Source organism: Bos mutus, chromosome 12, assembly GCF_027580195.1.
Source record: "Bos mutus isolate GX-2022 chromosome 12, NWIPB_WYAK_1.1, whole genome shotgun sequence".
In the NCBI taxonomy this organism is placed as follows: Eukaryota; Metazoa; Chordata; class Mammalia; order Artiodactyla; family Bovidae; genus Bos; species Bos mutus.
In genome coordinates this window covers 33,502,214-33,518,232 of record NC_091628.1, presented here as the reverse complement: position 1 = coordinate 33,518,232, position 16,019 = coordinate 33,502,214, and the positions used below count along the sequence as shown (strand labels likewise).

The window sequence follows — 16,019 nt, the reverse complement described above, 5'->3', positions numbered from 1 at the left end:
ATCCATTCAGCCAGTCTTTGTCTTTTGTTTGGGGCATTCAACCCATTTACGTTTAAGGTAATTACTGATAAGTATGATCCCGTTGCCATTTACTTTATTGTTTTGGGTTCGAGTTTATCGTTTTTGTGTTTCCTGTCTAGAGAATATCCTTTAGTATTTGTTGGAGAGCTGGTTTGGTGGTGCAGAATTCTCTCAGCTTTTACTTGTCTGAAAAGCTTTTGATTTCTCCTTCATACTTGAATGAGATCCTTGCTGGGTACAATAATCTGGGCTGTAGGTTATTTTCTTTCATCACTTTAAGTATGTCTTGCCATTCCCTCCTGGCTTGAAGAGTTTCTATTGAAAGATCAGCTGTTATCCTTATGGGAATTCCCTTGTGTGTTATTTGTTGTTTTTCCCTTGCTGCTTTTAATATTTGTTCTTTGTGTTTGATCTTTGTTAATTTGATTAATATGTGTCTTGGGGTGTTTCTCCTTGGGTTTTATCCTGTTTGGGACTCTCTGGGTTTCTCGGACTTGGGTGATTATTTCCTTCCCCATTTTAGGAAGTTTTCAACTATTATCTCCTCAAGTATTTTCTCATGGTCTTTCTTTTTGTCTTCTTCTTCTGGAACCCCTATGATTCAATGTTGTAGCGTTTAATATTGTCCTGGAGGTCTCTGAGATTGTCCTCATTTCTTTTAATTCGTTTTTCTTTTATCCTCTCTGATTCATTTATTTCTACCATTCTATCTTCTAATTCACTAATCCTATCTTCTGCCTCTGTTATTCTACTATTTGTTGCCTCCAGAGTGTTTTTGATTTCATTTATTGCATTATTCATTATATATTGACTCTTTTTTATTTCTTCTAGGTCCTTGTTAAACCTTTCTTGCATCTTCTCAATCCTTGTCTCCAGGCTATTTATCTGTGATTCCATTTTGATTTCAAGATTTTGGATCAATTTCAGTATCATTATTTGGAATTCTTTATCAGGTAGATTCCCTATCTCTTCCTCTTTCGTTTGGTTTGGTGGGCATTTATCCTGTTCCTTTATCTGCTGAGTATTCCTCTGTCTCTTCATCTTGTTTAAATTGCTGAGTTTGGGGTGGCCTTTCTGTATTCTGGCAGTTTGTGGAGTTCTCTTTATTGTTTCCTCACTGTGTGTAGGTTTGTACAGGTGGCTTGTCAAGGTTTCCTGGTTAGGGAAGCTTGTGTCGGTGTTCTGCTGGGTGGAGCTGTATTTCTTCTCTCTGGAGTGCAATGAAATGTCCAGTAATGAGTTATGAGATGTCTATAGTTTTGGGGTGACTTTGGGCAGCCTGTATCTTGAAGCTCAGGGCTGTGTTCCTTTGTTGCTGGAGAATTTACTTGATATGTCTTGCCCTGGAACTTATTGGCCCTTGTGTGGTGCTTGGTTTCAGTGTCGGTATGGAGGCATTTGATGAGCTCCTGTCAATTAATGTTCCTTGGACTCAGGAGTTCCCTGGAGTCAGGGTTTGGACTTAAGTCTCCTGCTTCTGGTTATCGGTCTTATTTTTACAGTAGTTTCAAAACTTCTCCTTCTATACAGCACCATTGATAAAACATCTACATTAAAGATGAAAAGTTTCTCTACTGTGAGGGTCACTCAGAGAGGTTCACAGGGTTACATGGAGAAGAGAAGAGGGAGGAGGGAGTTAGAGGTGACCCAAATGAGATGAGGTGGAATCAATAGTGGAGAGAGTGGGCTAGCCAGTAGTCACTTCTTTATGTGCACTCCACAACTGGACCACTTAGAGATGTTCACGGAGTTATACAGAGAAGAGAAGAAGGAGGAAGGTGACAGAGGTGACCAGAAGGATAAAAGGGGGGAATGAAAAGGAGGGAGACAGATCCAGCCAGTAATCAGTTCCCTAAGTGTTCTCCACCCTCTGGAACACACAGAAATTCACAGAGTTGGGTAGAGTAGAGAGGGGTTAGCGAGGAGACACAGGCGACCTGGTGGAGAAAAAGGAGAGTCCAAAGGGAGAGAGAGCAGTCAAGCCAGTAATCTCGCTCCTTAGTGAAAAATGGGTCCTGAAGATTGGGTTCTTAAAGGTACAAAATTGGTAACAAATACATAAAAGCAAAAATTAAAAATCTAGAGTAGAGTTTGGAATTTCAAAACTACGATGTTAAAGAAAAGAAGAAGGAAAAGAAAGAGAAAAAACGAACAAACAAAAACAAACAAGGTCGCGAAAATTATAAAGAAAGTACAGGTACAAAATTGATAACTAATACCAAAAAGCAAAAATTAAAAATCTACAGTAGAGTTTGGAATTTCAAAAATACAATGTTAAAGAAAAGAAGAAAAAAAAAAAACAAGGTCAAAAAATTATAAAATATATATATATGAAGTTTGCTGAAGAAGAAAAAAAAAATAGGTCTTTTTTTTTTTTTTTTTGCAAAGTAATAGGTTATAAAAGTGAAAATTAAAGGAACAATAGAGGACTTAAAATTTTTTTAAAAAAATTAAAAAAAAAAAAAAAGAATGATCGTAAAAATAATAAAAATATATCTAGGACTTTCTTGGTTTTGTTGTGGGTATTGTGGGTTCAGTTCATTTTTGGCTAGTTCCTTGGTCTGACTTATATTTCTCAAGATCTGTAGGCCCCTTCCTATGTAGTCCGTAGTAACCACAGGGTTTTGATCTATTGCCTGTAGCTTCCAAGGCGTTTCCCTCTGTTATATCTTCTTCTGTTTGCTAGTCTCTTCAGTATCTGGTTTCCACCCTGACACAAAGGGGACGGTGGAGGACACTTTTTTTTTTTTTTTTTAGGCTTACTTGTTCAGTCGCGCTGTGGGGAGGGAGGGATGCTGCAAACAAATAACACTGGCGTGAGCTCGCAATGCCTCAGCCACACTGGGTCTGTCCCCGCTCACGGCGCGTGTAGCCTCCCTGCCCACACTGCTCGGGCTCTAGGTTGTTCCGCCGGGAACAATCCGAGGCCGGCCCTGGGTTGCATGCACCTCCCAGGTCCAAGCCGCTCAGGTTCAGGCACTCGGGTAGTCCTCAGAGGCGCAGACTCAGTTGGGCCTGCGTTTTGTGCTCTTCCCAGGTCCGAGCAGCTCAGGTGATGAGGTGTTTGGTGAGCACAAATGCTGCGACTTATTGCCTCCCTGCCACTCGGTTATCTGGGTGTAAAACCGGCGCACCTTCTCAGGCAGATGTTGACCGTCCAGACCCCCAATAAGTTTTAGTTAGCAAAGAAGCCTGCTTACAGTTTTATAGATAATGTCTCTCTGGGGCTGCGATTGCCCCCTTCCGGCTCTGGCTGCCTGTCACCGGAGGGGGAAGGTCTGCAGCCGGCTATCTCTGTTCAGTCCTTTGTTCCGTGTGCGGGCCTGGTGGTGTCTTAGGTTAGAGCTGGCTTTTCGCGTGGTAGATATCCCACAGTCTGGTTTGCTAGCCCAAATTATTTCGCTCAGATAGTGCTCAGGGTATTCAGGCCAGATTCTTACTCTCAGCGATGCAGCCCACGCCGCGCCTCCCTGCCCAGCCCCTGCTTGCTAATGGCGGATGCAGGCGTTTGCGCTGCTTCTCCGCTGGGGGAGTTACTGTAGGGCTCGCAATCTGCGAGTTTTAATTGTTTATTTATTTTTTCTCCCTGTTATGTTGCCCTCTGTGCTTCCAAAGCTCGGCACAGATTCGGCAGTGAGAAGGTTTCCTGGTGTTTGGAAAATTCTCTCTTTTTAAGACTCCCTTCCCGGGATGGAACTCCGTCCCTCCCTCTTTTGTCTCTTTTTTTGTCTTTAATATTTTTTCCTACCTCCTTTCGAAGAGTTGGGTTGCTTTTCTGGGTGCCTGATGTCCTCTGCCAGCATTCAGAAGTTGTTTTGTGGAATTTACTCGACATTTAAATGCTCTTTTGATGAATTTGTGGGGGAGAAAGTGTTCTCCCCGTCCTACTCCTCCGCCATCTTGGCTCCTCCCTCTCTAATGGCATTCTTAAAAAAAAAATGAAAGAATGTCATTTGTAGCAATATGGTGGGATCTAGAAATTATCATACTAAGTGAGGTAAGTCAAAGACAAGCACCATTGATATCATTTACATATGTCCATGGGTTAGACACAAAGAGTCAGACACCACTGAGCTACTGAACAACAATAAATACTTGAAATCCAAAAAAATGATACAAATTATAAATGAACCAATTTATAAAACAGAAATAGACCCATAGTCATAGAAAGCAAACTCATGAAGAAACAGTCATTTTTAAGGAAATATAATGTCAAATGTAGCAGGAAGGCTAGATAGCTCACGTCTTCCAGGCAAATGAATGCCTCCGAGACCTATAAATAGTCTCATCAAGATACTACACTGAAGGATTAGCTGAGACACATTCGTTCATTTACGAAGTCAGCACATTTACTGGACACCTGCTCTGGGCTTGCAGGATCCGAGTTTGGCAAAGGAAGTTTCTCCCTTCATCAGATTTACAGTTGAGTACAGTTCCAGCCAGACTCAAAGATGAGCCAGAGCTGGCTGGGGCAGGATGTTGCTGAGACCTATACTCTGCCCATAAGAATATTAAGTTTTTATTCACTCTTCTGTGTGTGTGTTTGCTACCCTGATGGTATAGTAGGACTTCTGGGGGTATATACGCCCCCAGAGCATAGTAAGTACTCGAGTAACCACATCTTGGTTGGTTGATGGTAATAGGTCTGACTCATGTAATTGCTTAGTTGAACCCTTTTTATTCATGAGGAAACTTGTATTTGTTAATGTACTGCGCTCTTTACCAGTATATGAGAAATTGCCCAGTCAATGGAATATGAATGTGAAATCTCTCTTTTTTTTAAGTTTTTTTAGTAACATTTAGTGTTCTTACTGCAAGTGGAACACCTAAATCAAATCCCTTATGACTACACAGTGGAAGTGAAAAATAGATTTAAGGGCCTAAATCTGATAGATAGAGTGTCTGATGGACTATGGACTGAGGTTTGTGACATTGTATAGGAGACAGGGATCAAGACCATCCCCATGGAAAAGAAATGCAAAAAAGCAAAATGGCTGTCTGGGGAGGCCTTACAAATAGCTGTGAAAAGAAGAGAAGCAAAAAGCAAAGGAGAAAAGGAAAGATATAAGCATCTGAATACAGAGTTCCAAAGAATAGCAAGAAGAGATAAGAAAGCCTTCCTCAGCAATCAATGCAAATAAATAGAGGAAAACAACAGAATGGGAAAGACTAGAGATCTCTTCAAGAAAATTAGAGATACCAAGGGAACATTTCATGCAAAGATGGGCTCGATAAAGGACAGAAATGGTATGGACCTAACAGAAGCAGAAGATATTAAGAAGAGGTGGCAAGAATACACAGAAGAACTGTACAAAAGAGATCTTCATGACCAAGACGATCACAATGGTGTGATCACTGACCTAGAGCCAGACATCCTGGAATGTGAAGTCAAGTGGGCCTTAGAAAGCATCACTACGAACAAAGCTAGTGGAGGTGATGGAATTCCAGTTGAACTATTTCAAATCCTGAAAGATGATGCTGTGAAAGTGCTATACTCAATATGCCAGCAAATTTGGAAAATTCAGCAGTGGCCACAGGACTTGAAAAGGTCAGTTTTCATTCCAATCCCAAAGAAAGGCAATGCCAAAGAATGCTCAAACTACTGCACAATTGCACTCATTTCACACGCTAGTAAAGTAATGCTCAAAATTCTCCAAGCCAGGCTTCAGCAATACGTGAACCATGAACTTCCAGGTGTTCAAGTTGGTTTTAGAAAAGGCAGAGGAACCAGAGATCAAATTGCCAACATCTGCTGGATCATGGAAAAAGCAAGAGAGTTCCAGAAAGACATCTATTTCTGCTTTATTGACTATGCCAAAGCCTTTGACTGTGTGGATCACAATAAACTAGAAAATTCTGAAAGAGATGGGAATACCAGACCACCTGACCTGCCTCTTGAGAAACCTATATGCAGGTCAGGAAGCAACAGTTAGAACTGGACATGGAACAACAGACTGGTTCCGAATAGGAAAAGGAGTATGTCAAGGCTGTATATTGTCACCCTGCTTATTTAACTTCTATGCAGAGTACATCATGAGAAACACTGGGCTGCAAGAAGCACAAGCTGGAATCAAGATTGCAGGGAGAAATATCAATAACCTCAGATATGCAGATGACACCACCCTTATGGCAGAAAGTGAAGAGAAACTAAAAAGTCTCTTGATGAAGGTGAAAGTCGAGAGTGGAAAAGTTGGCTTAAAACTCAACATTCAGAAGATGAAGATTATGGCATCTGGTCCCATCACTTCCTGGGAAATAGATGGGGAAACAGTGTCAGACTTTTCTTTTTTTTTGGCTCCAAAATCACTGCAGATGGTGACTGCAGCCATGAAATTAAAAGCCGCTTACTCCTTGGAAGGAAAGTTATGTCCAACCTAGATAGCATATTCAAAAGCAGAGACATTACTTTGCCAACAAAGGTCCATCTAGTCAAGGCTTTGGTTTTTCCTGTGGTCATGTATAGATGTGAGAGTTGGACTGTGAAGAAAACTGTGCGCCGAAGAATTGATGCTTTTGAACTGTGGTGTTGGAGAAGACTCTTGAGAGTCCCTTGGACTGCAAGGAGATCCAACCAGTCCATTCTGAAGGAGATCAGCCCTGGGATTTCTTTGGAAGGACTGATGCTAAAGCTGAAACTCCAGTACTTTGGCCACCTCATGTGAAGAGTTGACTCATTGGAAAAGACTCTGATGCTGGGAGGGATTGGGGGCAGGAGGAAAAGGGGATGACAGAGGATGAGATGGCTGGATGGCATCACTGACTCGATGGACATGAGTCTCAGTGAACTCCAGGTGTTGGTGATGGACAGGGAGGCCTGGCGTGCTGCAATTCATGGGGTCGCTGAGTCAGACACGACTGAGCAACTGAACTGAACTGCAAGTGGAGAGCTTGGTGGCCCTGTTTTTACAGGGTTCAGCATAGCCAGTGGGCACCACCTGCCCCAGTGGCCATGCCCTGCTCACCCCAATTCCGTGTATTCCATGTATTCGTGACCTTGTCTCCCATGTTGCATGTATCTGACACTGCCGTTGCCACACCGGAGTAGAAGGCTCATTCCAGACAGTAAATATGATGGGTTGTTGCTTGTTCAGTGACCGTGTCCTCCTGGTCCTTTCATCTCTATGTCCACTACTCCAAGAAGAGTGCTGCATCGCCCGTGAATTCACCGAGTGACCTTCTGTCTTAGCTCAGGCTGCTGTCACAAAAGTACATAGTCTGGTGGCCTAGACAACAGGAACTCTCTCCTCATGGTTGTGAAAGCTGGAAGACCAGGACCCAGGAGTAGACCTAGTGTCTGATGCGGGCTTTCTTCCTGGTTTGTCTTCATAAGGGTTGAGAGGGGAAGGGAAAGAAAAGAAGTTCTCCTGTCTCTTCTCCTAAAGGACACAATGGGGTTATTATGGGCTCATTGAATTCTGTCCTTTGTGCGTCTTATCGCAGGCTACTGTCCTGCTTTTCTCCATCTTCAACCCCCAAGGGTACACAGTCAGGGGCAGTGGCTGATGGTTTGATGACTGCAACACCCTTTATTTACAGACACGGCAGGTGACATTTTTGGCCCATACCATCTTGGGCCTAGTTGGTTTTAACCAGTTTTATTCTCTGCAGCTTCTTCCTAAAACTTAGATTTGAGCAATTGATTGACATTTGAGGGAGGGGCTGGGGTATGAAGGGCTTCCTTGGTGGCTCCATCGTTAAAGAATCCGCCTGCAATGCAGGACACCTGCCTTCAGTCTCTGGATCAGGAAGATCCCCCAGAGAAGGCCATGGCAACCCACTCCAGTGCTCTTGCCTGGAGAATCCCATGGACAGAGGAGCCTGGCAGGCTGCAGTCCATGGGTTCACACAGAGTCAGACACGACTGAGTGACTAACTTTCACTTCAGGGTATGATTCCAGGGGAGCAGCCTTGGTAACCCTGGAGCACATTTTATCAGCACATTTCTGCCATCATGCACCCTTTGCTCAGACTTCTTCTGGGCCCACTCCCAATCATGCCTGAACCTCCGTGGACCACATCTGCAAACCCAGTCTCATCACTGTGGTGAGACGTTTCGCAGGAGGGTGCTCTGGCCACTGTGCACTGACCCTGGCAGGCACACCCTCCAGAATTGCATGGACCTGTCTGAGTTCCCCTGGAGACATCCCCAGACTGCCAGGCTGGAGTTTCCCTAAGTGGTTGGAATTGTCTTCTCTACCCAAATTCTGAAGGACAGGCTGTTGGCACATATAAAGTAAACATAGATGTTTTGTTTGAGATTCAGAATTACTCAACTCACCAACAGTAAGAAGCATAAAGTGTCCTTTATTTTTATTTTTAGTAGGAGTCCATTTAACTTTTTTTCTTAGAGCATTATTTTATGACTTCCTCTATTACTGCATTGACAAAGCAGGTCTTGTCACGGATGGCATTTATTCACTGCCTGAAGTGGCAGAGATGTGTGTTTTCCTTGATGTGGGAAGTTCTTATTGAATAAATAGTAACAGGAAGAGGAATGGGTTTGACTGGATGCCTGTTACGTGCCTAGAAGGTTACGCTGAGTAGCTCATTTTTCATAAGAAGGGCACTATGAAGTGAATATTCTTAGCTCCATTTTACACTTGAGGAAACTGCTATTTAAAGAGGTTTTGCATCTTGCCCAAGGTCACGGAGGCAATAAGGGGAGAGTTGGGACCAGACCCCAGGCCACTTGACCGTAGAACGACAATTGTGCCTTTGATGCATCTTTTTTGAAATTAATTTCTACTGGAGTATAGTTGCTTTACAGTGTGGTTAGTTTCTGCTAGACAGCAAAGTCTTTTTGATATTGACAGCCTCCTGTTGAGAAGGAGAACTGAGCAGTCAGACAGTAGAACCTGCTTTTCACCTTGTGATGGTAGCTGATCCTCAGTTTAGCGAGGGGAAGAAGAATTTCAGTTCATTCTACATGTTTCTTAACTGTACTTTACGTTATCAGATGACAAATATATGTATATGTCACTTAATAGCCAAAGGACAGTTGTCCAAACAGAGTAATTTTAGCCGACTGGTGTGCTTCCCTGGTTAATTTAAAGCAGGTTTTAATTATAAGCCCCAAATATCTTCTTATATTTGAACTGGATATCCTATTCGTAATCATGAATTCCCTAGGAAGATCAGAACATCCTTTTTTTTTATTCTTAAAAATTCTATAATAAACTTATGGTTGCTGGAGGGAAAGGATAGGGGGAAGGGATAGTTAGGGAGTTTGGGTTGGACATATAAATACTTTTTCTATTTAAAAATGGGTTATCAGCAAGGAGCTGCTGTATAGCACAGAGAATTCTGCTCAATAGTTATGCAGCAGCCTGGATGAGAGAGGAGTTTGGGGGAGAATGGATACATGTACATGCATGGCTGAGTCCTTTTGCTGTCCATCTGAAATTCACAACATTGTTAATTGGCTATATTCCAGTACTAAATAAAAAGTTTTAAAAAATGGTTCTATGCTTTAATTCCATCTGATAATAGATATCACACTAAAACACTTACTCAGGCTGGTAGTAACATTTTAAAAGGTACTGGTGATTTAATTTGGTTGAATATTTTTTGTAACATGAAAAAAATTATCAATTCATTTCTTACTCCAATGATTCATGGAGAAAAATGGTTTAATCTGCAGATCTCAGCAAAGAAAAGAAAGGGACCTTTTGTGTTATTTTTATATCCTCTAATTTCTTTTGCATGCTTTGAAGATTACCTTGTGTAAACTGAGAAGTTCTTGACATTTAAGTTCCAGCAACGTTATCACCCTCAGCCCCCTGAGAAAAAACATTTGTATTTATGGAATTTCCTGTTCTAGGAACACCAAGAGTATTGTGTATATAGATAAAGGAGGGGAGAGAAAGATAGTCACGAGAACCTTAGCAATTAAAGTTCCAGTGGAAAAGAATTCAGATGCTCTAGGTCAGCTGAAGATGGTAACCACAGTAGGTTATTGTAAATATCACTATGGGGATGTTTTCACCCATAGCACAGACCTGGGCTGTGGTCTGTTGTAATATCAATGCATCAATAGGCCAAGTGGAGCTCTGTTTTTATGTTTTACATTATAGGGGGCATGTTTTCATTTTAAGGAACTTAGTTTGGATTTCTGGGTCTTTCTTCTGCTGTTTAAAAGCTTCTGTCTCTGCTACACTGAGATGTAACACCCCCCCTCCCCCCCTCCCCCCCACACCTTGTCTCAGGCCACCCGGGCAGCCATCACCCAGCACTGCGCGGACCTTGGGAGCCTGCTGGGCAAGGAGAACGACGCGGCCCTCATCATCGACGGCCACACCCTCAAGTACGCGCTGTCCTTCGAGGTCCGGAGGAGCTTCCTGGACCTGGCCCTCTCGTGCAAGGCAGTCATCTGTTGCAGGTAGGTGCCAGGCTGCCCCAGGCTCATGCTCTGACTTGGCCGTGTCCTTCGTTTAGGTAAAAGAACCACACGTGGGAGTTCTAAGGGTAAACTTTCCGGGAGGGGGAAGCAAAACAACAATACAGATTCAACTGTCTGTTCACAGATTTTGTGGAAGGCAGTCAGTGGTTTTTGGATTTTTGTTTTCTTTACTGTTCTCTGAGAAGGTAAAAGTGATCAGAGCCAGGGTCTCTTGGCAGGCACACTGTGGTGTCTGTGAGGGCATCACTCACTATCTCACGCGGAGCCAGAGGTCACGATGAGAATGTCACCATCCCCAGCAACTGCCACGATGGCCAGGGTGCCATCACCCTGCTGCCGTGGTGAGCAGAGACACACCAGAAACCACCAGAAACCACACGGAAAATCTGGTAGACTGTAAATCCCAGCACATGTGCTCTAATTTCGTGGTTTTTCAAAGGGAAAGTGAAACAAGCCCGTTTGGGTTTCTCAGGGGAGAGCAGGAATGCCTTCCAGGCTCTACAGGAACTCACGCTCCGCTTACCAGGTGCTGGACACCAAAGGAAAACATCTTTTTCCCCTTCTGACCATGGCTACTCTCTGAGGCCTCTGTGTGTCCCACCTCACTGGATCCCTCACTGCTTCACAGGAAGGCGTTCACCCTGGAACTGGCACGGGAAGAGGAAATTTCAAATTAAATACCGTTACTGTCTACAAAATAGAAACATTAATTGAAAAAAAAAAAAAAAAAGAACCTGGGATGGTGCAGTTTTGCCTCCAGGAGATGTTTCTTGGCTGGTCTCACATTTAAGATTAAGGGGAAAAAAAAAAAAACCACATACTTTTTTTTTTTAAAGCACATCTTTCAGATGCTTTCTCTTCATTGAGAATTTAAACTTTAATATGTGACTTCAAATATAAGTTTAACCTTCCATTTAAGGTTGACCTTTTCATCTTTAAAATGTAATAGTTATCAAAGTTGCCCTTTTCTCTAATAATAGAATAAAAATTTTTTTTTCAGAAAATAATTTTTCACTGAAATTGTTTTGTGTTGTTTCCCAGCAGTATTGATTCAAAGACTGGCAAAGGCTGTGTGAAAATGGATAAATACTTTAAAGCAATATTTCAGGCAGCAGAAAGAGGGAAAATGGAAGAATTTAAGATTTTGCTGAGATTGGAATCACACTGTTTCACTTATTACACATTGTTATACTAAGATCATGGCATCCGGTCCCATCACTTCATGGCAAATCGATGGGGAAACAATGGAAACACTGACAGACTTTATTTTCTTAGGTTCCAAAATCACTGCAGATGGTGACTGCAGCCATGAAATTAAAAGATGCTTGCTCCTTGGAAGAAAAACTACGACCAACCTAGATAGCATATTAAAAAGCAGAGAGAGACATTACTTTGCCAACAAAGGTCCATCTAGTAAAGGCTATGGTTTTTTCAGTAGTCATGTATGGATGTGAGAGTTGGACTCTAAAGAAAGCTGAGTGCCAAATAACTGATGCTTTTGAACTGTGGTGTTGGAGAAGACTCTTGAGAGTCCCTTGGACAGCAAGGCAATCAAACCAGTCAATTGTAAAGGAAATTAGTCCTGAATGTTCATTGGAAGGACTGATGCTGAAGCTGAAGCTCCACTACTTTGGCCAACTGACTCGAAGAACTGACTCATTGGAAAAGACCCTGATGCTGGGAAGGATTGAAGGTGGGAGGAGAAGGGGACAACAGAGGATGAGATGGTTGGATGGCATCACTGACTCCATGGAGATGAGTTTGAGCAAGCTCTAGGAGTTGGTGATGGACAGGGAAGCCTGGCGTGCTGCAGTCCATGGGGTCTCAAAGAGTTGGACATGACTGAGCAACTGAACTAAACTGAACTGTTTACCAGTATTTTTTCATGTGCTTAAAACCCTAGGAAAGTCATCATCTGGGCAGCAGTACATTTAGCGATCAGTGTGGATGACAGCTTACTGTTGTTGGCAGGCATGTTGGCACTTATTTATTGAGATATAAAATGAATAGTCCATTAAGGTGTTTGTTGTAGGCTTGATATTCACACTGTATGTTCCTAGGCATCATAGGAAAACAGAGAAAAGACTGGTCTTTGCCTTCAGTGCAGATGATGAATGTGTGTTTGTAATCCTCGCTTCTGGTCTCTTCCTTTGCTTCTCTTGTACTCCTCTCCTCCTTGAAATCAGTCCTCCTCCAGGAAGGCCTGCATCTTGCCATATGCACAACCTCTCAATTCCTTTCTTCATTTGTCCTCAGCATCTGATGTTGAGAGCCACCAGCCGTTGGATTCTCCTCTATTTCCATGACACCTTTCTCTTCTCCCTAGTTTTGTGTTTCCCTCATAGGGTCTTTCACACCAGCTTTGAGACTCCATATTTTTAGCTTTCACCTTTGGCCCTGTTGTATTTCCAACCCACATCTCTTCCACACATGTGTTCCCTCTGCCCTTACGGCTCATTTGTCTTCTCCATTAGTGATTCTCAGTGCTAACTTTCTACTGGATCATCTAGAGAGCCTAAGACATTTTCTTTAAAAAGTTAAGCATAGAATTACCCCTATATGACCTAGCCATTCCACTCTTGGGTAGCTACCCAAGAGAATTAAAAAGAGGTAACCAAGCAAATACTTGTGTGTGCATGTTCAAAGGAGCACTAGTTGTAATGGCCAAAAGGTGGACACAACCCAAGTGTCACTCGATGTATGAATGGACAAGCAAAATGTGGTCTGTCCATACAATGGATGCTTTTTCAGCCATAAGAAGGAATGAAGCACTGATACATGCTGTAGCATGGATGAACCTCAAAAACATACCCAGAAAAACAAGCCAGTCACAAAAGACCATGTATTATAGGATTCCATTCATGGGATATATTCAGAATCAGCAAATCCACACAGAGAGAAAGTGGCTTAGTGGTTGTCCGGGGCTGGGGGAGGAGGAATTGGGAGTGAGTCTCTGGGTGGATATGGGTCTCCTTTTGGGGATGATGAACGTGTTCTGAGACTCCACAGCAGTGATGCTGCACAGCACGGTGAGTGAACTGAGCTGTTACAGTTGACGTGGTTCATTTTATGTTAACTTTGCTGTTATTGTTCAGTCACTCAGTTGTGTCTGACTGTTTGCGACCCCATGGACTATAGCACACCAGGCTTCCCTGACCTTCACTATCTCCCAGAGTTTGTTAGAACTCATGTCCATCGAGTTGGTGATGTCATCCAACCATTTCACCTTCTCCTCTTGCCCTCAATTTCCCAGGATCAGGGTCTTTTCCAGTGAGTCAGCTCTTTGCAATCAGGTGTCCTAAGTATTGGAGCTTCAGTTTCAGCATAAGTCCTTCCCATGAATATTCAGGGTTGATTTCCTTTAGGATTGACTGGTTTGATCTCCTTGCAGTCCAAGGGACTCTCAAGAGTCTTCTCCAGCACCACACTTTGAAAGCATAGTTTCTTTGGCCTTCTTTATGGTCCATCTCTCACATCCATACTTGACTACTGGAAAAACCATAGCTTTGACTATATGGACCTTTGTTGGCAAAGTGGTGTCTCTGCTTTTTAATACACTGTCTATGTTTGTCATAGCTTTTCTCCCAAGGAGAATGTTAACTTAAAAATATAAACAAATGAACCAAAGAATTCATGCATTGCAATGACATGTTTGTTGAATGAAAAAATGGAATGTTGAATGGAAGTTTTATTGATTCATTTGAATGAAATCTTTGCTGAGAGAAAATAAGCAAAAAAAGCCTGAGCCCCAGGCCCTATCCCAGGATAATTAATGTGGAATTCTAGGAATTTTATGAGCTTCTGGGTGGTTCTGATGAATAGTCAGGGTTGAAACTAGATGACCTCCCCAGTCTTTCTGTCCCGTGCGACCTCTCCCTTGAGTTCCAGCTTGAGAGCTCCTCCATCTGTGTCTGGGGTTCCTCACACTGACATTCTTGGGCACCTTGAGTTGGAATGTGACTGAGTTGGTTGCTGTCCTCTGGTCTGTGCATCTCCTCATCCTTGCCAGTCTTCTCACTGGTTTTCCAGGTTTACTGTCTCGGTGGATGGTACTCCTCTTCTCCATCGCCAGGGCCTTTTCGTAGCAGAACAGGCATGATTTTATACCCAAGGAACTTTCAGAGAGACTAAACCACACAGACAGATTATGACATTGAGGTCAGAAATTGCAGGCTCATAACTTATTCTTGAAAAGTGTTGTCTTGATTTTTTATAAGTGAGGAAATGAAAGCCTCAGACAAATTACATCATCTTGCTTATGGGTTCAGTGAGTGATGGAGGCATTATCCACAATCTGAGTGAGATGAGGACCTCTGCTTCTGAGTTGTGAAGTTGTCTGCGCCAGAAAATCCACGGTCTTGTGTTTATTATTGGGACCAAATGTAAGGTTTGATTTTTAACACATTTTTCAACCCATAGAATTTGTTTAAACCTATTCAGCATAAAATTTTGTGGGATTTATCATTCCCCAGAGAGCTTCCCAGGTAGCGCTAGTAGTAAAGAACCCACCTGCCAATGCAGGAGACTAAGAGATGTGGATCGATCCCTCGGTCAGGAAGATCCCCTGGAGGAGGGCATGGCAGCCCGCTCCAGTATTCTTGTCTGGAGAATCTCATGGACAGAGGAGTCTGGCAGGCTACAGTTCATGGGGCCGCACAGAGTGGGACATGACTGAAGTGACTTAGCACGCACACACGGAGGGATAGCAGGCATGTAGAAAATGGGTTGAAAGAAGGATCCTCTGTTCTCTCTTCCCTGTTGCTGTTACCTAAAATGACCATCTATCTTGTTTTCTTGTTTTACCTTTTTCTGTGAAGCTCTTTATTTTGTAGAGCTTCAAAATAGAGATCAATTTTTTAGGCACAGATGAGAGTCTGGGGACACTTTGACTTCTTGAACACTGACAAATTTGAAAGTTTATCTTGACAGGAAGAGAGTCATGAAAGAATCATCAGGGCCTGCTTTGTGAGGGAGCTGGTGGATGGCCCCACTGCAGCCCTCTGCAAACACGGGGTGCTCACAGCTCCAGTGCCGCCACCCGGGCAGAGGTGATTTATGGCTCTGTGTCTCTGGGCAGGAGATGGAGTGGAAGGAAAACATCACAGCAGAGATTTCCCCTGGTTGTGCAAATTAGGCATCTCAGAAGGCATAGTTTATTTTCTCCGATGTGTTTAGACTTCTGTCTTTCAGGACAGATGCAAAGATAAACAAGTATGTGCCTACCCTCATATCATGGGAGTAAAGAGAGTGCAGAGCAGAGTGCAGAGTGGGCACGACCAATGTTTCTGAAAGCTTTGGGGGCTTATTTTTCTAAGAGTGATTTATATTTCTTGTAGAAAAAAGTCAGAAAGTGCAGATAAACAAGAAGAAAGAAAACAGCATTCCTAATCCTGTAGACTGGAGATAAGCCTTGTTAGTGATCAGTGTCTAAATGTAGATCTTTTTCAGTTGAAATGGCTTTTCTTGGCAGAGGGTTAGACTGTCCACAGTATGTGGAGTGCAAAGATGATAAACAGTTTTTATGGCAAATAGAAACATAAAATGTGTTGTTTAATTTATTCCTTGTTGCTGACTATTTAGGTTAAGAAGGTTTTTTCCC

General features: G+C 42.8%; 1 protein-coding gene across 2 annotated transcripts in view; it reads left to right on the top strand.

Annotated features, from left to right (window-relative positions):
* Window positions 1-16,019, top strand: part of LOC102280627 (phospholipid-transporting ATPase IB) — a 455,079-nt gene that overhangs the window by 171,677 nt on the left and 267,383 nt on the right. For both annotated transcript variants that reach the window (XM_070380503.1, XM_070380504.1), the window contains exon 25: window positions 10,227-10,399. In XM_070380503.1, coding sequence (XP_070236604.1) covers window positions 10,227-10,399 — 173 coding nt within the window. The remainder of the gene's footprint in view (window positions 1-10,226; window positions 10,400-16,019) is intronic.